At 33.9% G+C, this 25,344-nt stretch overlaps 1 protein-coding gene across 3 annotated transcripts in view; it reads left to right on the forward strand.

Annotated features, from left to right (window-relative positions):
- DGKB (diacylglycerol kinase beta) overlaps positions 1 to 25,344 on the forward strand; it is a gene marked incomplete at its 3' end in the record, with an annotated part of 923,203 nt that overhangs the window by 435,826 nt on the left and 462,033 nt on the right. For all 3 annotated transcript variants that reach the window (XM_082632047.1, XM_082632048.1, XM_082632049.1), the window contains 2 exons: positions 15,172 to 15,204; positions 23,344 to 23,460. In XM_082632047.1, the coding sequence (XP_082488173.1) occupies positions 15,172 to 15,204; positions 23,344 to 23,460 (150 nt within the window). The remainder of the gene's footprint in view (positions 1 to 15,171; positions 15,205 to 23,343; positions 23,461 to 25,344) is intronic.

Genomic DNA, 25,344 nt, shown 5'->3' on the forward strand with positions numbered 1-25,344 from the left:
TCCACGGCATGTGGGATCTTCCCGGACCGGGGCACGAACCCGTGTCCCCTGCATCGGCAGGCGGATGCTCAACCACTGTGCCACCAGGGAAGCCCCATGTACATATACTTTAAAGGCACATAGTAAAAGAAATCTGACAGTGCCCCAGCATCACTAAGTGATGATTCCATCATCTGCATTGTGAGATGAACCATTTATCTGTTACATTGTCTTAATTAGATTGGTTTTATTGGTTTATAACCTATCTTTATGCTAACCTAGGCTATGTTATATAGAATATGTATACCTATAAGCAGGATCTAATATAAAAGAAAAAGTTCATATATCATGGTTAATGATGCTTCTTTACCTAATGAATATGGTAGAATTCTATTTTTAGGACTCTAAATAGAAGTTTTAGTTTATTTTTTAATAGGGCTAAAAAATATTCCTACAAGTTTCTATGATAATTTATGCTTAAAATGTTGCTGTATCCTTTTTTAAGGAAAGAAACATGTACTTTCTTGGTTTTGTCATGATTTACAGAAGGTCAAAAACAAAAGGCTAATATGACATAAACTGGAAGTTCAGCTAAGTGAAAATCTGATAGAGATCTAAAACATGTAGACAAAAATAAGCATTATCTAAAGAAGGATTAAAGATATTCAAAATTTAAAATCTATAAAACAGACTCAAACAAAATAAAGAATATCATATATGTGTCTGATTCAAAAGTGAGGATGCAAGATTATCTATTAGTGAATTGTTACTCTACAACTTATTACCAACAATCTTCAAGGCAGCTTATGTGAATATACAATAAGCAGCAATAAAAAACATAATAAGTTTGTGCCAAAATTAAGTTAGACTTAGAAATTCATATCACAGTATCCTAAAAAGTTGACAGAGGTGGTTTGCAAATTTGTCCCTGAGTTTCTTAGTAGCCTTTGGAAAAGGGGGGGAATATTGGCTTGACAATTGTTTTAAGTTGTGAAGACTCACAACTTAAAAACAAACCATTCATTTAGAGGAACACTTTTTTCTTGTTACTGTTATTATAAGATCAGAGATTAATTTCTTCTATGTGAAATTGTATTGGTATGGGACTACACTTCAATAATATTGCTATAATTGGTATAGCACTTGTTTCCTTTGGTTTTGCTTTTTTATAACAACTGTCATGCAGACTGATGGCTTATGGCCAAAGTGCATTTTAGTGTAAATAAGTACCTATTGCCAAAATAAGATAGTAATAATTCTGCAACAAGAAAACAAAGAAACATGCATAGCAGTTAAAAGTTAGAAGGATGTCATACATGAAGATTCATTGCAGCAAGAAGGTGAAAATGTTAATAAATTTACATGACCAAGAATACTAAAGAAAACATCTCTTTCACAGTATACTGATTTGAAAGGGATATCTAGAAGGTTAAGAATGTAGAGAAAAAAGTAAAGCCTTATCAGAAACTAAAATGTATCAGTTTCTGCATAGAGAAAGATCAGCATTGAGAACAACTGAATCAGTATTTGGAGGAGCAGGTTAAGAAAATCTCCTATAGTGCAAAGGAGAATGACAACAAGGTGGAAAGAGACCTTGCTACCCCTAAACAAAAAATTAAAAGTATTCTCTTAAATCTAAGTACACTGAAGAAAATCAAGTTGACCTACATTTCTTCACATTTGCTCATCTACTTAATTCAATTTCCATGTAATATTTTTTGCTTGACAAAATTATTCCGGAGTTTGCCTGGAAGAATAAATGTGCACAAATGTAAATTCTGAGAAAGAAGAGTAGTAAGAAAAGACCTGTTTTAACAAATCTTAAGAATATGTTTACTAAAGCTACAGTGATCAAAATGATGTAATAGTGGCTCTAGGAGATACAAAGAACTGGTAGAAAGTCTAAAACATATTGAACTCTATGTAATGGTATGGTATATGATGAAGGTCGCATATGAAATCTGGTAGGGGCTAGTGGAGATTAGGGGAGTTGAGATTACTGTATAACCATATGGGAAACTAAATTAAGATAAATTGTGCTTCATACCTATTCCAAAATAAATCAAACATGGATTGGAGATTTACTTTTTGCCTTTAGAAGGCCTTTTAATCTTTTTTCCTAAAAAGAGAAATAAAAGGTTGACAGCCTTGACCAATCAAAAATTTCTTTAGAAAATGGTAAAGACCAAAATTTACAAATCAAGATAAACATAAGCATTATAACAAAAAAGTCCTGTTTTGTAATATTAATGCAAATAACTAAAAAATAGTTTTAAAACTTAAAGCTTATAAATATTCAAGACTATCAAACTGAAAAATGAAATAAACTTTTTCCTTCCATTTTGGCAAATATTTTTAAAATGATAATACTCAGTGTTGGCAAGGATGTACAAAATTGGCTATTCTCATTAAACATTGGTAAGACCAAATGGCCCCAAACTGTCATAAAAACTCCCAAGTATACCTTTGTGTTGGTATTTCTGCTTATATCCCGCAAAGAAAGATTGGGGTTAGTGCAGGGCAAATATCCAGATCTGGTTTCATTACAGTAGAAATAAATGCTTTATATCATTTATATCTTCTAAGTTTTAAATTTTGAGTTCCGTAAAAATGAGTCCCTTCACCACTAGACATTTAAGAATAAATTCTACCTTGCAAAGGTAACCTTTGTGGTTTTAATGATTCCAGATGAAATGGTGGTGCTCATGAAGTATTTAGATACATGCTTTCCTCTGTTTTACTATTAAATATAACTTGTCTATTCTCAAATTTCACTTGAAACCTGAGCCAGAATTGATTTATATATAACTTTTTGTCCATACAGCAGTTTCATGCATAGTGAAGTGATTTTTGACTCAATCCTGTGTTCATTCCTTAGTTCAACCTGTTTTCCCTTTATATGGAATAAGGATAGTTTAGTTCTGTGGAAGACCTCCATGCCCACTCCTTGCTATCCAGTCTAGATGATAAAATCTATCATTTTAAATTCTGTTCCTGATACTCATAGGAGCTTTCACCAATTCCTTCTCATTTGCCCAAGGAAACCCAAATTCTGGAGGAATACAGCTGATCACCTAGTGTTCTATTCCCTGTGACATTACTCCTATTTCATCTCAAATTATTTCATTTTGTTACCAGTTCTCCAACATCCTTGAGTCATCCAAGGCCTACATTCCTCCAGTTTCTTTCATTTGAGCATTTTCTGCCCCTCTCTCTCCTAGAACTCCCTACTTTTCTCCCTTTATGTCATTAGTCACAGTCTAATAATATACTGATCTGTGAGCTTCCAATTGAAAAAACTCAAACAAGGTGTAGTCCAACATGCTCATATTAGGTAACATTTGACAGCACTATAATTTGAGTCCAGCGCTTGAACTTCTCTTTTTATACCCCTAGTTACTTGTCTGTCAAAGAACCCGTACCAGAAGAAGAATTGTTCTTTCTCCTGTACAGTGTTATTTTCCATATTTGTGTATGATGTGGTCTTTGCCTGCCTCTTAATGTAGCCATAAGTATATGCAGGTGTAAAGATACCTTCACTGTATCAAATTTCTTCCTTCCTCTTCAACCCACATTATTCTAATTTCTGACTGTAAAATGAGTCTAAAACTATTCTGGCCATCCATCCTAAGTCCAATGGCACTCTTTTTAGTTGGATTCCCAAGGAGTAGAACGTGAACCGGGGATTTAGTTATGTGTGATATATAAAGAGAGGAATGTTTCTTTATTAAAAAGAGAAAATCTTTAAGGGAGGAGGAAGCAGAAGAGGAAAGAGGCAGGCTTTGAGCAAAGAAGTGGTCACAGAGAGAGTTTAAGCCTTGGCCTAAACCTTGGGGGCTCTGGAACAAAATCATACCATAGGATTTTTCTCAACTTAAAACAAGGGGCCAGGGCCTCCCTGGTGGCGCAGTGGTTGAGAGTCCGCCTGCCGATGCAGGGGATACGGGTTCGTGCCCCGGTCTGGGAGGATCCCATATGCCGCGGAGCGGCTGGGCCCGTGAGCCATGGCCGCTGAGCCTGTGCGTCCGGAGCCTGTGCTCCGCAACGGGAGAGGCCACAACAGTGAGAGGCCCGCGTACAGCAAAAAAAAAAAAAAACAAGGGGCTGGCATTTTGTAACCCGTATCAGTCGTTTATTAGCCGTGGCCTCCTGCAGGATAGGTGGTGCTCCCTGGAGAGCTTGTTGCAGTGAACAAAGGCTAATTCTGCAGAAAATGGGACAGATGGGAGTTCTCAGCACTCGACACTCAGAGCAGCTGAGGGTAGATGCCCTGGCCAGGTAACTAAGGATGTGCTTTGGACTACCAGCAGCATCTACTAGACATCCTTTCCAAGAATGATCTTTTTTGAATCCCCTGCAACATTTGACAGTATTTGAAATGTCTGGTCTCATATGTCTGTCATCTAAGACATTTCTACTAGATTTTCTTCTACCTCTTTGGCCACACTATCCGTATTGCTAAATTCCTAGTCCTCTTTCTGTTCTTAAATATGTTTAGGTTTCCATTTTTAAACTATATTCTAATGTCATTATGCTCTGTATAAATTACCTTATACAATTTCATGACTACAATTACCACCTTTGAATATATCTAAGCTTGTTCTCCCTTACACCCTCTAGATCCGAGTACTCAGCATCATGTTGTAAATTTCCTCTTGGGTATCCCACAGAGATCTGAAAGCCAACATACCAGGAACTGTATGGAACCTGTTTCTTGTTGAACTGTTCCTTGTGCTCATGGAATAGCACCACTGTCATTCCTATCACTCACACTAAAATGGTGTATCTCTTTATCTCTAGCACCTAATTCAATTTGACATGTAGTAGGTGCTCAAACAAATATTTCCTGAGTTAATGAATTACATTTTGTCAGCTCTTTTGCTCCAACAGTCATCACTCTTTTTCCTGAGTCAAGAAGAAAATACATTAGACAGTGATATAAATATTACATACAAATCAAAACGAATATGCAATAGGGAAGCTTATTTTTTTAATCATTGATAACCCATGATAATTGAATTTTATTGTTATAGGCTAATAAAATTGAGTTTAAAGTGTATAATGATGAGATAATATTAATGAATGTCAAATTAGCATTGTGTTTAGTTTCTGGAGTAGCATTTGAAGTATTTTATACTTATTACTAAATTTTGAAAAGCTTGTGATTGTTATGTTGTTGTAGTAATATAAAGTATCCAATAGATGGTACTGTAAAATGCCTAATATTTAAAATAAAGTGGTATTTCAGGTAGAGAGTTTAAATGAACAGTTCAAAATTCTGGGGAGAATTAAGACATTTTCCTCTGGATATTAAATTATATTTAAAACCAGATTTTAAAAAATATAGCTTAAGTAATACAATAGTCCATGTGAAATATTATAAATACTCTCTTAATTCTCAGAAAATGAAAATTGATGTTTCCTACAAGATGCAATTTTAAAACTGTTCTTATTATATTAGAAATTTTTCTGTTCTTTTTGTGGTGATTACCATTAGTAAATGTGGTGTTTTAGTTAATGTTACTCAAATCACAGCATTTTCAGCAAGCAACTATACTTGCATGTCTTTGTTACTGAAGTTCTAAAAAAACTTTTCATGTTCAAAATAAATCAAACCTGTCTGCAGTAATCTCCCTTCTTGCTTAGCAAGAGTGAGTTCATTATTTCTTTCAGTTTTTGGTCTTGCCTAAGACCAATCTAATATCTGAATGAAACGTTATACCATTTTGTAAATATACATTCAGAACGTTTAAGAATATACAATTTTACGGAGTTAAAATTTCTGAAAAAAACAAGCAATAATTAGTAATAATTGACAGATTGGTTGGAGTTTGCTTCTAAAGCATATATTAAAAAGAGCAATTTGTAGACGGCTTAATTTATCTTAGAGCTCTTTCAGAATTTCCACTGTATATTTATTTATAAGTATGAATACCAAATTTTGATTACCAGAATGAAGTTTTATAAAACCTACTTCTAAAGCTAAAGATGTCTGAAGAATTATGCAACAACATAAAAAGTTTGAAATTCTCTGTATATCTTACTATACAGAGGTGCTACATAGCTTTAAAATTTTTTCTACTGTTCATGATATTGCTCTTGAATAATGCTGAGTATTCCTTTGTATTATGGTTATTTATTAATTTATTCAATAAAATGTTATTGCATATGACAATATGACAGGTTTAAAGAAACCAAGATAAATAGCTTTTAGGAAGAATGATTTTATGTGAATCAGCAGCTTCCCGTGGGACATGGATCATATGTCCTATGGCTTCCTTATGCATTTACTATTTTTTCCATGTTTTGTGTAATTGGAATGTGTGGTATGATACCATGCATACTGTTAAAAAGAATATATTCTTAGGTGCATAGGACTCTTCTGCTTAAAGAAAATATGCGATTGAAATAACTTGATCTAGCCTGAGTAATTGAGGCTATTTTCTCATTAAAAAAAAAAAAAAGTAGTTAGTGCTTTGGTAAGTCTAGACTTTCCCAACCATCATGTCCTAAGCCAGATCAGAATAAATAGGTCAGACTTGTAATAAAAAGGTATGAGATGAACAACTAATTACCTGAATACTTCAAGTAAAAATGACTTTTGTCAACCAAATATGTTCCATTTGATGGTAACAAATTTGTAGATTCATCAGGGAGTAGTGGGGCCTTTGGAATTTTACCCAGATTCTTTAAGATGTTTGTATTCATTGTGTATTATGTTCTCTTCAAAAACAATGGCACACAATGACTCATTTACTCAGATTTCCTAGCATACTGGATATATGTAACATTACATGGCAAAGTTCCTACTTGAGCTAAATGGGTTTAAATATAAACTGTGCATGCAGATCTCAAGTGATAGTCTCTTAATAGATATCAGATACTCTTTATTGCTGCCCTCTTTTATTTCAGTAACATTTTAATTAATTCACACTGATTGAATAAATGTACATTGAGACTTGTTTCCTAATGAGGGCGCATTTAGAGGAAAGGTTTTGCATCATTCTGATATCCTGTGGGTAATTATATTCTAATTATATGGTCGGGGGAAAAGAGTCTATAACTCAGTACTGATATTGTTCGTTGGACCCAATTAATTACATGCACATAATGAAAGTTCATGATAAGTTTGACTGGCAGTCAGTATAAAATTTTAACTCAATTGAATCTAAGCCTAATGTGAGTACACAATTGGACTTTAACCTGGTTAGAAAATGCTTTGGTGTGAGATCAGTGGATATTTAGAGGGGCAAAGGATGAGAACAAATCTCATTATAACTTATTAGTTTTTAAATTCAAGGTCTTTTCCAAGATTGATGAAAATGAAAACTTAGCAGCATAATACTTTAATTCTAAATATTATTTTTAATATTCTTTCATTACCTTCAGTGATTTTTCTGTATTTTAGAAAGCAGTGGTACACTAACGATACAATGGTACATTTCTAGAACAGGTTCATATATTTGTTGAGAGAAAAAATAGGCATAGCAGGGAGTATTATTGATTCATTTTATGAATGTAAATTCAGTAGGTACTAATCTATTATATTTGGGTGCTTTTTTATTTCAAACCACCGACTGCATATGGACTCCTCTGCCCAAAATTCACAAACAATTATATATACACACACATACCCATCAATAGGTAACTCTTAATTATCTATTCGTAAAGTAAGAGTTCCAAAGAATAATCTGAAAAAATAATAAGACATGTATGTTTCATTTTGAAATGCATTTTGGAATTATTTGAATCTGATATTTAAGAATTTTGCAGTACTTCAAACACAAAACTAAAGTCATGGTCTAAATATTGACTCCCATCTTTCCTTTACTCATTGTTTCCTTTGCTCAGATTTTGGAAGAGACAGTCTGTAAGATTAAGGAGACTGTCTTCTTCCAACCCGCTTCTCTTCTAAGCCTCTGCTCCCCCTCTCCTTTTGGTTCATTGTTTTCTGGCTTTGATCTCTTCTCCCCACCCCCCTCCCTTTCCTTCCTTCTGTCTCTTCTAATAGCCCTCACATAGATGCTTTCATTAAAAGATAATTCTGTTGGGTCCTTCCTTGTTAGCAACAAAAATATTTTCAGATGAAGAAAGTGCAGTCAGTCCTTTCTTGCTGAGCCCTAAGCAGGCAGTGGAAATATTTGGGTTCTACAGTTAATAAAACAATTACCAAATAAGTTTATTGAGAACTTATTTGCTAGACATCCTCTTAATTCTAAAGGTAGGTACAATTATGATACTCCCTCTACATTTGAAGAGAGTAAGAAGCTTAGAGAGATTAAGAAGTTTACCTAAAGTCACACAACCTGCAAGTGTCAGAAGCAATACCTGCCTTACCCTGAATCCCATGTTTAAACTTATCTTTTATGTTTGTGCTGCCGCCCCCCCCCAAAAAAATTGGTGAGGTATGAAATAAATTTAGGGGATCTATACCTTCAAAAAAGGAATGGGAAGAAAAATAATGAAGTAAAGTAGAGGAGAATAGAAATGGAAAAAGAGAATAATAGATCAGAGAGTGGCGCACACTGTGTAAGTGGTCTTTGTGAAATTATTTTACAAGTGTGTAAATATACAAATATTTATTGTGGATCACAGCCAGAAAGAAATTGAAGAACACTTCCGTAACCATATTGGCTTCTGATAATTTTATGAGACCTAACCAAGTAGGATAACATTTCTTATAGCTTTATTTCACTAGATAATCAAGTAGGCAAGACAATAACGTTATTCTTGCCGATTGCTTTTATATGTAGAAATCTGTGTTTGAAATGATTTTTAATATCGCTATTAAACATATTTTTAACATTTTTATTGAAAACAGTTGGCACCTCCTAAGTCTCCAAATGTCCATTGTACTTTGCCTGACGGTTCAATGTGCTTTCTGGACAGAGACTTGAATGTTGAGGAAGCTGTTAAGGAGGGAGCCTCACACGCCTTTCTCTTCAGTATCTCCTGAACGAAACTCTGCAAACATGCATAATCACAGTAACAAGAGTAAGAATAGAACATTTTTGTGAGCAGTTAATAAGAGTAACGAAATCATCTCAGTTAAAAATGTTTTTTAATCTTTAAATTTATGTTGGTGCAAACTTCAAAATTTGGCTCCAGTGAGAAGTGGTTAGGCAAATGATGGTAGGTAAGATTACAATATGTATTTTCTAAAACAATTTTTTATTGAAGTATAGTTGATTTACAATGCTGTTTTAGTTTCTGATGTACAGCAAGGTGATTCAGTTATATATATATATATATATATATATATATATATATTCAGTTATATATATTCATTATATATAATGAATATATATATTCAATATATATATATTCTTTTTCATATGCTTTTCCTTTATGGTTTATTACAGGATTTTGTTTTTAAGTCCTAAAATGGCATTTTTATTTTTAAATTTTTTTCCATTTTATTATTATTTTTAACATCTTTATTGTAGTATAATTGTTTACAATATTGTGTTAGTTTCTGCTGTATACGAAGTGAATCAGCTATACATACACATATATCCCCATATCTTCTCCCTCTTGTGTCTCCCTCCCCCCCCCATCCCACCCCTCTAGGTGGTCACAGAGCACAGAGCTGATCTCCCTGTGCCATGCAGCTGCTTCCCACTAGCTGTCTGTTTTACATTTGGTAGTGTATATATGTCAGTATATATGCTACTTTCTCACTTCATCCCAGTTTACCCTTCCCCCTCCCCGTGTCCTCAAGTCCATTCTCTAGGTCTGCGTCTTTATTCCTGTCCTGCCCCTAGGTTCATCAGAACCATGGTTTTTTTTTAGATTCCATACATATGTGTTAGTGTACGGTATTTGTTTTTCTCTTTCTGTCTTACTTTACTCTGTATGACAGACTCTAGGTCCATCCACCTCACTACAAATAACTCAATTTCGTTTCTTTTTATGGCTGAGTAATATTCCATTGTATATATGTGCCACATCTTCTTTATCCATTCATCTGTCGATGGACACTTAGGTTGCTCCCATGTCCTGACTACTGTAAATAGCGCTGCAATGAACATTGTGGTACATGTCTCTTCTTGGATTATGGTTTTCTCAGGGTATATGCCCAGTAGTGGGATTGGTGGGTCATATGGTAGTTCTATTTTTGGTTTTTTAAGGAACCTTCATACTGTTCTCCATAGTGGCTGTATCAATTTACTTTCCCACCAACAGTGCAAGAGGGTTCCCTTTTCTCCACACCCTCTCCAGCATTTATTGTTTGTAGATTTTTTGATGATGGCCATTCTGACTGGAGTGAGGTGATAACCTCATTGTAGTTTCGATTTGCATTTCTCTAGTGATTAGAGATGTTGAGCATCCTTCCATGTGTTTGTTGGCAATCTATTGCAGGATATTGAATATAGTTCCCTGTGCTATACAATAGGATCTTGCTTTTTATCTGTTCTCTATATAATAGTTTGCATCTGCTAGTCCCAAGCTCCCAATCCAACCCTCCTCCACACATATTTATTAGATATGTCAAGGACCCATTGAAAAGAAAAACAATTTATGTTTCATCTAATTGATACACTTGTCATACACTGAAATAACCTTTGATTAAAGATGTTAATAAATGCAATAGTAGTATAAAAATCACTCTGATCCATTTCTTTTTAAAATTTGTATTGTGTTCAGATGTGTGAGTGTACACACTTAAGGATGTGCGAAATCATAAAAGGTTAAAGAAATTATGAAGCTTCAATGTAAAAATAAAATTCATGGAAACCATGATGCCCTGGATACATTTTATTATCACGTGTGAGGAAGGAACAGCTTCCCCTCTTAGACTGAGGCAGTGCACCATTTTAGGAAGACAGTTGTTCTTTTCCCAGACCTGCTTTTCTGTCTCTCACTTTTTTTAATGCCAGGGATATCCAGTTATATAAGGAAAAGAAGCTATTTTAAATAGTTTTATTTGGCCAGTTTACGTTTATTATGGCACCGGAGTTATTGTATTCAGCTACTCCATACTGATATCCAAGCCTGTCAGAACCGGTAATACTTTGTGGTTTCTAAATATTTGGAGTGTTCATCAACATTTAAACTAATTTTATTTCCAAATCGCTTAAAAAATGAGACATGGCTAAAAAGAAACTTTTTAAAAAAAGTTCTTGTTGAACCCTGCTGTTCTTTTAATAAATGAAGCCTGCAAAGGGAAGCAATAGATTTGGATTCTGCCACTAACTTAATTTTCTTGGCTAGTCATCTAAACTTTCTGATTCTCAGTTTTCCAATCTGGAAAATGGGATTTCTTGTTTTACTGGGAGGATTAAATGAGACCATAAACATGAAAGCAATTTTTTAAAAATATGAACATCCTTATATAGGTAGAAGGTATAATTCTGTTAATTTTTCTTGAAATAACTGATGACCCTTTTAATGTGAGTACTATACTCTTATTATAGTTAAACTAAGTCAAACCTCTAATAATCTCTCTATCAAAGATTTTTTTCTTTGTCCTATGACAATTTGAATTAAATTGTCAATTTAAAATGATTACATGTTAGGAAATATGAAGACAAGAGATATCTCAATACTTAAGAATAATAGGACTTTTAAAAATTCTTGGTATTAGGTTAAACTTAATAAGTGCCCTGAAGGCAAATGCATCTTTTAAACTAATTATCTGTACTGTGTATTCTATTTAATATTAAAATGATACTGATTAAATAAAATCAATCACATTCCTCTGTAGTCACACCTCACATTTGATTAAATAAAAAAACACACTTCCTGTATTAATTCTGATTAAAAATACATTACATTTAGAATTAACACGTGATAATTTTCAAAAAACTGAAACATTTACTCTGTTCATCCTTGATATTTAAAAAATTATACATGGAAGAATGAAAAAGAAGTATGTAATTTCTGAATTTGTTTTCTGTCAACTTGCTTCTTTTTCTTTTGCCCAGATGCCGTGGTTTTCTTACTGTAACTCAGGGTTAGGCTACTGATGAGCATGTTAATTTAATGTATACTCTTTGCCTACATATCTTGATTGAAAGTGAGCTCATATATATGTTCTTTCATCCCTCTTATTCTTGGAATGAATTTCTAGTGTTGCTGTCAGACGGCTGAGGATTACTGGAGAAATTCTCAGAGCTGGTGGCTTTCTCTCTTACATATTTATTACTTCTAGTTCCAGCTGAGCCCTTAATTTCGCTTGATCCTGTTACTCATCAGCTGCTTTCCCATTCTCAGAGAAGTAGTGACAAAATCTCTACTATTTTCTTACTTTCTTCATCTTTCTACCTCTCTGCCAATTTCGCTCTCTCTCCGTAGATAACTCACATCACCACTACTCTGAGAAAAACGAAGCCTGCAAACATGAATATCTGTAAATTACAGATTCTCTATGAAAGTGGTAGCAAAATGGCAGCCAGGCTTCAATTTCATCCCATTGTGTTTCTGTGGGGTATGCCTTAAAGTGGGATTTTTATTATCCAACTTGGCACAGTCTTTGCCTTTTTGTGGCATTGGGCTCATTAGTATTACCTTCTTGTCCCCTGTACATTTTTGCATTTGAAACCCCTGTGAATACAAACTCAGAACTCTTTTTCCATCATTAGACACTCCCTCAGAATGAACAGATTTGGAAAAGGCTAATACCTGACTATATGAACTTCTGCCTCATCTGAAACATTATTTTTTTAAGGCACCCCTTTTATCGTTTATTTTCAAGTGGTCCCTCTCTGTCTCTCTCTGCTTTTTTTCCCCAGCAACCTAGAGGTTTACCTATATTTCTTTATAAGATGTTATGGAAAAACCCGAACAAAGTTTTTGGCCAACCCAATACACACACACGCACACACACGCACGCTCGCGCACACACACACACATATTTTATTTCGTTGTAGCAACATTTTTGCACTCTTTTAGGAATAAGAGGATGTATAAAAAAGTTAGAAAGGGAGATCAGTTTTTCTCCCAAATTTCATTACAAAAATCTCAAAACACAGTGAATACAGTATATCCCCAACCTATATGAAGTAATTATTATTTTTCAATCATTCTTTGTATATATATGTATATATATGACTGTATGCATATATATACATTTTTACAATATACACATAATATATAATTTATTAAGTTGGACCTTTCGAAAGTAAATTGCAGGTAGTATGACACAACATCAGCAGGCACATTCTAATATAAGAACAATCTTCTATACATTTACAATACTGTTATCACACCTGAAAATATTAACTATTCCATAATATCAGTAGTTATTCTGTCTATATTCATATGCCCATAATTAGCTCAAAGATATCCTTTATTGATTTATTTTATTATTTTTTTTTGGTGGTAGTGGTGGGGTGGACAGGAGCTATGCTATTTGAAGTTCTTGCACTGCAATTGGTTGTTAGTCTGAATCATTTGGTAACTATAGTCTTTTCACTTGGCTTTCTATTGACTTGCTCTGTACAGACATATGCACAGCGAGCATTGACGCTTCCCAAGATAGAAGGCATCTGAGACTCATGCCCTAGAAACTGCCTGATGGGCATCTTAGTTTGATTGCTTGATAGTCCCTGGTCAATGGCATGGGATAGGATAAGGCACTTAATCTGGATTTGAGGAGATCAAATATTTGTATATTATGATAAAGATGGAAGGGCTACATTCATGTCTTTAAATGTTTATTTAGGTCTAAGCTTCAACCAAGAAATAAGAAAGAAAGAAGGCTGACAAAATGCTTTGAGCTGGTGCCGACTGAAGCAAACGCAAACGTTTCCCCACCACCCGTTGCCCCAGGTGTTATATAGGCTGACTTGGACTCAGAAATCAAGACTATTACTGACATCAGAAGCTTTCAATGAAAGTTCTACCAAATCTGTTGTCAGTCCATCTGAGAAACAACAACAATGGCCCTCATAGTCTTCTCCTGTTAATGGGATAGTTGACTCGAGTTCATCCTCCCAGACTTCATGATTTTTTTTTTTACTAAAAATCTGTTGCTGCAGTATTTTTTACTTATATTATGGAAATATATTCTAAATAGAGTTGTGTTCCTGGACACTTCAATGTTCTCTAGGGTTGCCCTAGACTTCTTCTCCTTCTGTTCCACTTTTGGGTACATTGGATCCTTCTACTCCATCTCTGTACAAGCAGCCATGAAGCCTCACATGGAGCTATTTATTCTTTTGGGTTTTGTTCCCTTCCTGGAGATCTACTGGGTAAGGCAGTAAACTAATAACTGTGCTCTCAGATCTTTCATTCTTATTTTGGGAGTCACACACATAGCTTGGTCCAGGAGAGGAAACTCAAATATACTGACTGCTCTCTTCTTTCTAGAGACACACAATGTCTAAGGACTAGCTTCCCATCCACCTTTCCTACTCCCCGCAACCAAGGAAAATCTTTATCTAATATTGAGTGTGATTTATCACCTATTCTTCCAAATTTCTGTTTTATTTTATAAAGTCCCACAGGACACAGGCTTTTGGAATTTGGTAACCTTTTCTCTGTTTCTTGCCAGAAAAAACTTTCCCAGTGTGACTTAGAAAAGGAAGGGTGGTGGGTAATTGAAGACATGCTGTCATGAAGACTGGTTTTAGTGTATTTAACCTAATCTTTTAATAATTACTCTCAAGTAAAATTTTGCTACTTATTTAATTATCTTTTTATTTTTTACTGCTATTAATGGAATATATATTTTTATTTCCAGAATATCACAACATAAAATCAGCACCATAAGCTGTGTCTATATCAAAAGACACTGAGTATTTGTAGAAAAGATTGAAAGTTGGACTAGAAAGTGAAATGGTGGGCTGTGTAAATGGGCAACTTAAAAAATTAGTAAGAATGGTTTATGAAGGATAATGGAACTTGGAGATGAGTTCTCATTCCAAAATATGAATGTAATATATCAATATTATTGTAGAGAGGTCTGTAAAGCTGGCCAAAGATTAGTCTACTTTAAGTATATGAAATTGTAGTTTGGATAAGTAATTCTACAGTCTAATCCCCTCTGCATTAGAGTGTTCCTTATTTCATGAAAAGATTTTGGTTTATTAATGAAAGTAAGCAGAAAAATTATGACAAGGAAATGTATTTGTAATGTATTCATTTATTTCACACGTGTGTAGTGATATAAGAACCTTCATTGGTACTTGTTTTCAGTTTGACTTTCTTTTTTTTCAGCTTTAATATGGGCTTCTTTTTTTTCAGCAGACTCTGCCCACTTCAGGAGTTTCAGTCCCTGAGGTGCGTAAGCAAACGTTTTCACACTTGCAATTTTAGGTCATTTATACATCTTGTATTGTTATAAAGAACATTTTGGGCTGTATCAGTGACATACTAAAATTAATTTGTATGCTTTATTTTTTCTCATATTTTGATATTTGGAATTGGGATCTTTGTATTTTCATGATGGGATAGACTTGCAGCCTTTATAATCAACATTTGTGACAAGCATTAGGGAAACAAGAAGTTAAATGGCACAAAGTATGCAGGAAAAAATAAAGGTTACTTTGCAGAGTTTTGACCAGTGTATAAGAATAGCATTATTCCTATCTGTCACATTTAAAACTTGCAGAAAACCCAAACAGTTCACTCCTCTAAGCCATTAAAATGTAGCTTTCAATGATAGAAAATTGAGAAACTCTTGTTCACTTTGAAGTCCTCATCACTTTTAAAAGAGTACGTCTACATTAATCACTTAGCATATGACATTGCATAGAAAGTCAATGGAATAAAATATAGTCACAAAGTAAATGACTTTGATTTTGAAAATAAATGTAGGCATTGCCCAACATTTATTTTCAGTAAAGTGTTAACTTTACCTTTTAATTAATTAAGCAAAGCCTCCACATTGTTCTGTGACAATATCCCATTCAATTGCTGTTATCTCTAAAGGATATCCTCAGGTGGTATTCTTTCACTTAAAGTTATAATTTGGATCTGCTTGCTTAGAAAATATTACTCATAATATCTGAATACTATATGAGTATGATTTATTTAAAGGATAACATAATTGCACAAATATGTAATAACCTCTCTTCCTTCCCCCTAAAATGCTTTCTAATCAGTGTAGACTGCCTCATTAAAATTTTTTAAAATTTCATTTTTTAACCATAGATATACTTACAAATATACTAGGAGCTATGCTTGAAATATAATGTTTCTACTCTAAGAGAGATGTTAAACTGTTTTTATATTCTTTAAGTCAGTTGATACCATTATTATCATAAATATTATAAAGTAGACGTTAAATTACACACTCAGGTGACAAAGGTATTAGGAGAGTTTATTATTTAGGCTAATTATTTAAGTGTCAGAGAATTAACTTTCTATGTTAAGATCCTTGAGTTTATTTTTGCCCCTATCATAGCTCATCAAATAATGAACTGAGAGATTTAAAGTTTTCTCTTTTTTTTTTTTTTTTTTTTTCTTTTTGCGGTATGCGAGCCTCTCACTGTTGTGGCCTCTCCCGTTGCGGAGCACAGGCTCCGGACGCGCAGGCCCAGCGGCCATGGCTCACGGGCCCAGCCGCTCCGCGGCATATGGGATCCTCCCAGACCGGGGCACGAACCCGTATCCCCTGCATCGGCAGGCGGACTCTCAACCACTGCGCCACCAGGGAGGCCCTAAAGTTTTCTCTTTAGACTTGTTAATCTCAAAATGTCTCCCACATTTAGTTAAATAATTTGTATTATTATAGATTGACTAAATAGACCAAAACTGCTGTTTTCAAAGCATGCTTTTTTTATTTGTCAAAAAAAACTCTTTTTGCCTGCTATAAAGTTTTTAAAAGTCTTCCTATACTGTTTTTTGTTTGTTTGTTTGTTTTGTTTTGTTTTGGCAAGCTGTATTGGTTTACATAAACTCAAACTTTCAACCATGTCCGAAATCATTATATAAGCTTTTTTCAACTATGTTGTTCCAAAAATTTCTTTAAGCACATGTATAGCTATATACATGGGTGACTGTGTGAATACACACACACACACACACACACACACACACATGCAGGAAGCCTTATATACCTCCATCAAGAACAATTGCTTTTTGGTTAATTGAAAATGTGGTTAAAGTGTATGTAGGGGAACTTATAGAAAAATGTGTATACACCTTAAACATTTTACTTAAAATATGTAAATGTGTATTCATTGGCTAAACTTTTCACATAGGATCAAGGGCTTTTCTATGTGGATACATCTATTATTTGGAAATGGCATATACCCTTTCTTGCATATAGCACAGCCTTAACACCCTTGATAAGTTTCAATTATCAATTGTTTTAAAGTATAACAAAAGCATTCCTTATTTTGTAGAAAGATATTTGTTTATTAATGAAAGTAATTGCTTTCAATTACTTTCAATTGTTTTAAAGTATAAGAAAAACTCACAGGCATCTGCAAAGCAATTTGAGTGTAAAAAAAAATCTGTTTCTATTATTAATTCTCAAATCTTTTAGTCATTGTGTCCAGCCCAACTTGACTGCTCTTCCTACACACACACACACACACACACACACACACACACACACACACACACACACATTTTGTTTTATTGTGCCTCTCCAAAGGATGCAAATAATTTTTCATGGAAACAACTTATTTTACATTCAAAACTCAATAGTTTGAGTGCTAATTAATTCCACAGTACCAATAATAAAATAAATTCTACTTAGAACTTGCATAAACAGATTGGGGACTACATAGAAATAACTAGGTTAAGCATTTAACTCACCTGGCAGAAAGAGATGATGAGTATGAATATACAAAAGAGCTGCCTCTTGGCTTTTAAGCTTCGGCTTATGGTGGCCATCAATTATTATGGTTTACAAAGGGAATGGAGAGTGAGTAAGGTTGAGGTCCATACACTCACACATAATTTTATAGTGGCCCAAACATATGCTAGTAAACACAGCCCAAATAAATGATTTTGACATGGACCTTCCCATTCCTAAATTTCATTTCTTCCAATCAGGATTTCTTGAACAGAAATCTTGTAAGTGGTTCACACTCAGTATGAAATTATCCTAGGAGAGAATATGCACATCATGTGTGATGTATGAAAACCAGGTCTGTGGATCAAGATATAAATTAATACCTTCAGGCTGAGTTGGTGAGTAGCACCTGCAAGTACGTTAAGACTAAGATTGACTCTGTCTAGTTTGTTGTCTTCTATGCTCCTACAAAAGACTCAGATTATCACAACAGTTATCCCAAGTTATGGTGACATAGTGGACAAACAAATAAAATACTATAAGGTAAATAAAGTACTTCTTCACAACACCTATCTTTACTATAATCCAAGCAGTGTACCTGTGTTAAACTTAATGATAAAATATACCAATTTCTTTTATATTTTAAAAATTACTGCCATTTACTGAGTGCCTAATTTATGCTGGTACCTTCATTGACATTTTCTCAATTTGTCATCACATGAACCCTCCCATTTTATAGATTAATTAAATGATGGCTTAGAGATAGTAAATAACATGCCCAAGTCTTTACAGAGACAAAGCTAGAATTTGGCCTCCAAGCCCATATTTTTGTCTTTGCCCAAAGTAGTTTTTGTTTTTGTTTTTGAATAAGTATTTATTTAACTGATTAAAAAGAAATGGAAATCTTTATGTAATTTATTATAGTTATGTTTAAAACTATATAAAAGTATTTCTAAAAATCAAGACTACTTTGCTACTCAGCCATGTTTCGCTGCAACTTCTAAGGATTTCTAGTAGATTTAGAGCCTTTGCCATATTTGAAATGAATTAATGTTTCTCAGCAGGAAAATGTTCAAATCCCATAATAAGGTTACGATAATTAAAGGTGCAGCTGTCATTAAGTTGGTTTCTTGGAGCTCGTAACTTGTATAAGCCCAGATGAGCATGGTAACACTCCTGCTTCAGGAAGATCTTTTATATTGTGAATATCCATGTGTTCCTCAGGTTAAAATTCTAGGGTTCCTGGGAAATTCTTGGGGCCTAGATTCAGTGGCTGAATGGGCTAAGTCTCCATTCGGGCAAGCGGTGCAGTAGCAGAGAAAGCAAGTTCCAGGGTTCCAGTAAAGGATGCTCTTGGCAGCCAAGCACCGCCTACCCCCACCCTTTGTGGCTTTGTACCAATAGAGGTGCTTTGCTGCTGCCTGTCTCTCATGCTGAGGTTGGACAAAAAGAAGAAAACCCTGTGCTTGAGGTAATCATCATTTGCTGCTTGTTGTTTGTGAGTGATGGATAATGGCAGGCTTAAGTATTGTGGTAAGCATCGCTTTTGTGAAAGCAGTTTTCAACAACTTACAAATACTCTACTTCTGAGAATCAGCATGATATAGAAAAAGACTTTTTTTAGAGCACATATTTAAAGTGACATCTTTTTATTTCATTTATTTCATCTTTCTGTTTTCTGTGAATGGCCTTTCAGCTTTTCTTCTCTGTTCATTATGATGATTATTCTTTTGGAATTCTAATACAATATATTCCCCAGTTAAGATCTGTTGCGCTACTTGTACAGTCTAAGGATCACAAAACGTTGAATTCTATATTTTAAATGTCTGCATAGCAAACACAAATGGTTGATATTTGAAAATGCTAAAATATCAATAACTGTATTTTATATTTTGTTGTTATATGTTCTATATTCTTTCATGATTTTTTTGTTAGAGTAACCCTTTTCAGTGTTTGAGTAATTTCTATTGATTAAAGCAATCATTTTCCAACTCTTTATATTTGGGATAATTTATCTAGCAGAATAAAATTTGCCTTAATTATAACAAAGTAATTTATTTTGTGATTTAGAGCCCAAAAACTTTAAAAAAAAGAACTGACAGTGAAGTGATAAGCACTGCCCCCTATTATTAGAGAGCAATTTTATCCTGAATAAAGGTGCAGAATAATGCTGGTGAGCTCTTCCTGAAACTTTTCAGTAACTTCAACATAGGAAGTAACTTTCTTAAATATCATCATAGAACTCGGTCAGTCAGGGTGAATTAACCCCCAGAAGAGGCCAGTGAAATTTTTGTGAACATCAGATTTTTCAAAGATGCAATTACTTCACCCTTCCTGTCCCTCATACAAAAGAGGAAAGAAGTAAAGATTTTCTTAGTGGAAATAGGAAAAAGTATCCAACTACCCTCCTGTTAGCTTATGCTGCTTAAGTAAAATACAGTGAATAGCTCAGAGAGACTTCCATACAATTTGGAAATAAACATAAAACAAATGAGTATAATAAAAAGAAAACCATGGGAAAAATTAAATGATTATGAGTCTCTCCTGTTTTTAAATTGTCAGCCTTGATTAATTCCACAAATTCTACCCACTAAGCATATTTCCCTCAAAGAAACCACTTGCTTTTGATTATGTGTGTGTGTGTGTGCGTTTAAACAAATATAAATTTTAATATTATCCAGATTATATAATAAAATTCACCTGCCAATGGGTAGACTGAAGACTTTTTATTAACTTGTTATATACCCCTTATGAGTCTAGATTTCAAAAAGAAAATCTTATCAATTGAAAACACAATTTAGAGTTTTTAAATTTCTTTTTATATTTCGCAGTTGCTACTAGAAAGCATTAGTTTAGTTTAATCCACAATTTACTCAGAGGGATTACTCCCTGGAGAGACATGAAACCACTTAATCAACTGCTATCTGTTAGCTGGAGATTCTCACCACACAGGATTCTCCCTAGCTATATGCATAGCTAAGAATAAAATAATATTAATAGATAATTTGGTAACTCTTTACAGACATATACTTACATGTCTTAAATTTCCAGAATTACATTTATAAATAGTCTGGTCACAAATACCAAGTTCCAATGTGACTAAAATTTTATTTTAGTTCTTATAACCCAAGAACTTAAATTTTATTTAGTTCTTATAACCTAAGCATTTAGGAATTAAATACTAAATAACAATTGGTGGATCACATGACAGAATATAAGACATATAAGATAAGTTATAACTTTCACAATGTAGACTTTTATAGAACATTGTGCCCATGTTTTATTTACCTGCATGCTAGAACCTGGAAAAAAATTATTCCCATACCCACCAACAGTGTTACATGCTTGCACTCAGCACAAGCTGCTATGGATTTTCTAATATAAACATTGAGCTTTACTTATTTAAACATATGCCTGTTGTAACTAGTGGATTTTTTCATATATATGTATTTGGAAATATAACAAGCATTTTGCATAATGGTGACATTAATGAGCACCCTAATGGAAGAACCATACCTATTTTACATAATTCACAATAACTTTCATTTATTGAGCACATACACTAATATAGGCACAGTATTAGAACTTTATACATTTTCTGTCAAGCCATACACAACTTTGAGAAATAGGTATTACTAACTCCATTTTGAATAAGAGTACGTTCTCTAAGTCTACATAGTATCTAAGTAGCAGAGATGGGATTCCACTTGGGATGTCTGATTCCAAACCTCATCCTATAATTCACTCATTTATGCATTATACCCTTAACTATCTATGGACAAAATGTTATTTGCAAGCTTAGAAAAAATTATCTATTTTTTAAAATATCAATATTTTTGCCAGAAATTATGCTTATATGAAAGTACATCATTTTCCAAAGAATTTGAATTTCAGGAATCCTATTACACCATCCATTTTCAGCCACACAAAAAATATATTCAGTATTTTTGCACCATGAAATTGCAAGGACTATAAAAGGACTACACTGATTAGCATTTATTTTGGTTTGAGACGTTTTCTGTTCCATCTGGCCCTAATATATTTTAAAAGAGCTTTACTTTTAAAATATTTCCACTTAAAAATATTTTCCTAAATTACAGTAATTGAAGAGTAATCGACAAGATACATGTAAATATAGGAACAGAAATGTATATATATCTGAATAAGTGATAGGAAATACGTGGCACTCAAACTTTTAAGCACACATGGCAGACATTGCTAATTGATCAGGACAATTTTTCACAACAAACCTAGACATGCCCCAGGAGTCCTTCTCAACACAATATTTCAGGCACTTTAAATTTTTTGATTTTTTAGTGTTAAGATTAATTTATTTCCGCATTCATTTATGGTGATTTTATCAGGCACTGATCTGGGATCTGATGTGAAACAGTGCACACGCACACACACACACACACAGAGGAATAGAGTAGCCTGTCTAACATTTGACCATGAGCAAGAACAGTCCAGCAGAGTTCAGAGTGGTTGCAAGATCCCTATATTAAGAGCACAAATGTTGTGATCAAGAAACAAAGGTGAGGTAGTTGTAGCTGGAGTGGAGTAAAAAGGGATAGGTGTGGCTGTTATATAGAAAATTGACTGTAGGGAGACAAAAGATGGAAGCTGATTGGTCCATTAAGGTGATGGCTACGATAATTAGGGCAAATAACGGGTACTTAAACCATGTGATGATGGATGTGGTGAATAATCGTCCAGTTTGGGATTTATTTTTAAGGTGGGTAGGCAAGTCTTCATTATCAAAGTGAAATTGAAAGCCTTGGTTTTAAATGAAGTTACCTAGGGGGTAAGTATAGATTGTGGAGATGAGTGGTCCAAGGGAGAGGTCAAGTGTTAAACGTTACAGATTATAAAGCTGGAGGAGAAATCAAAAAAAAAGACTACGAGGGAGCAGTTAGTCAAGTAAGAGGAGAGCTAAGAGAAAGAAGTGTCCCGGAACCCAATTGAGGCATGTTTTCTAGAGGGTAGATGTCAATTCTGTCAATGCTGCTTAAAAATTGAGAAGGTGAAGACTGACCAACAGGTGAGGCGCAAATGAGCAGGTCATTGGTGATTTTAATAAAAGCTGATTTAGTGGATTAATGGTGATAAAAGTTTATTGGGTTGTGTTGAAAAGAGTGAAAAGAGAGGAAATAGAAACAGGAAGAAGACCACTATAAAAAATTTTTCTATTATGGTGAACATAGCAATTAGCTGGGATGGAATGTTTGTTTTAAGTTATGTGCCATTCTTGAAAATCAATAGTAGCTTAAGGGTCCATCCTGTATTCATTTTCAATATTGCATGTATTTATAAGCATTATTTTCAGTGCTCAGTACCAAATCCTTTACATTACAATCCTGTATTATTATCTGCACCATTGTTTATGAAAATGATTAGCTTTAGTGTTCTTTAATAACTTTTAACAGAGTCATAATTGGGTACCTAGGGATAATACAGTTTGGTTTTCTTTCACATCCTTTCTTTAACTGATATTTTGATCATACATATATCATATTTTGAGCCAGTAGAAAACATTAGCTTTCATATTATTCACTAGAGAGAGACCCCAAATTCGGAACCTGGGCCCTAGTTTGTAGCCATGAAATTCTTCTCTATGTTGCTCATTGTAGTGAAACAATTCAGTATTTTTATAAAAGATTTTTTCCTTACAGGAAAGACAAGCAACAGTGAAAAAGGAAAAGGGTGGTTCCCAGCAGCCAAACAAAGTGATTGACAAGAACAAAATGCAAAGAGCCAACTCCGTTACTGTGGATGGACAAGGCCTACAGGTATGATTTTTTTTAATCCAAATGTTTGTAGCTTTCATATTTGTTACTTCCATGCTCTTAGAAGGGCATATGTCTAGCTATCAACACGTTTATTTAATGTGCAAATTTGTTCAGTTGACAATTTCAGAAACATTTTTATTAATTTATCAAGATGTCAGTTTTATAGTTGATTGACAGAGTGACATTCTGATTGGATTAATCATTTATGATGTTATCTCCATTTAAACTCAACTTGGTAAGAGATCTTGTGTCAATCTGAAGTTTTGGCAAATTATTACTAAATATATACCTTTATTATATACATATGCATTATTTATTTCTAAGTATATGTTCTCCACACATATTATTATATCTATTTGGAAGTGATTTTGACTCACAAAATGTATGCAGAAAATAATATAATGAACTCTACTTGTGTGGAATTTTTTTCTAAATCAATAATAAAAATAAAGAATCTGGGCTTCCCTGGTGGCACAGTTGTTAAGAATCCGCCTGCCAATGCAGGGGACATGGGTTCGAGCCCTGGTCTGGGAAGATCCCACATGCCTCGGAGCAACTAAGCCCATGTGCCACAACTACTGAGCCTCCGCTCTAGAGCCCGTGAGCCACAACTAGTGAGCCCAAGTGTCACAACTACTGAGCCCGAGTGCCACAACTACTGAAGTCCACACGCCTAGAGCCCATGCTCCACAACGAAGAGTAGCCCCCACTCACCACAGCTAGAGAAAGTCCGCACACAGCAGCGAAGACCCAACACAGCCATAAATAAATTAATTTTTTTAAAAAGAAAGTTTATTTAAAAAAATCTATTATAATTTATCCATATCTTCCAATATTTTAAATTGAAATAGAAATTCTATGTATATTTCTAGTTTAAGTTAACACAAGTAGCTCAAAATCATGTTTTGAGTACTTTAAAGACCTCTAAATTACCCCTAGGGTCTCTGACATCAAAAGTAACATTTCTTTCCATCTGTATTTTAAGACATCCTACAGAGTGAATCTATTGTAATTATTTGCCTCTGTTTCTCAGTCAAACATGAACACAATCAAAGAATTTGGCTTAATCTATGGATTAAGTTCTTTTGTTTTGTTTTCCTACCTATACGTTTCTCTCTTCCAATTTTTAATTCCTTTCCTTAAGAATATGCTTCAAGTTTCACGTTCTCCAAGAAAATTTACCAACCTCTTACCACACAAAGGTATATTATGTCACATACTTGTGTTCAATATACGTGATTTTATATCTTTTTTTCATTTATTATTTTATCTGTGATTCTGTGGGTTATTATGTCTTTTATATTTCTTAATTTACAAGCACAGTTGAGAGCACACAGTAGTTGCCTAAATGCTTGCTTCTTCATTGTTTTGAATATCTCATTGAAAATTTAATAATTATTGCTTAAATATTGATAAACAGGTTACTGCTTTGTTTTGACATAATAAAACACATTGTGAGTAGAATAGTGTTCATGAATTATTAAACTCAAATCTAAAAAGAGGAGATTGGGAACAATAAATTTTTTTACATTGGTTAGAGAGTATAGAAGTTAATTATCGGAAGAGAAAATCAGCGTCCACACCTTTTGAAAGGCATACTTGGGTGTTAAGCGATCTCACTGAAAGCCCCAAATATGAAATCTATTCATAATTTTGATAGCAAAAGCTTTTAGTTTGTTAAGTGATCCTGTGAAATTTTTAGTGGAAAATAATCAACATTTGTAGTTTTAATAAGTCAATTGACAATATCGATTAGTTTAAATCTTTAGTTGCTCTGGGTTCCTGCAATGAAAATAACAAAAGGGAAACCTAATTTTAAAATTCAAGTATATTTTACATATGACTAGGCACATACTTTTCAACATGGAAGGGAAACACGCATCA

Source organism: Mesoplodon mirus, assembly GCF_964341445.2.
Source record: "Mesoplodon mirus genome assembly, chromosome: 9".
NCBI classification, from domain to species: Eukaryota; Metazoa; Chordata; class Mammalia; order Artiodactyla; family Ziphiidae; genus Mesoplodon; species Mesoplodon mirus.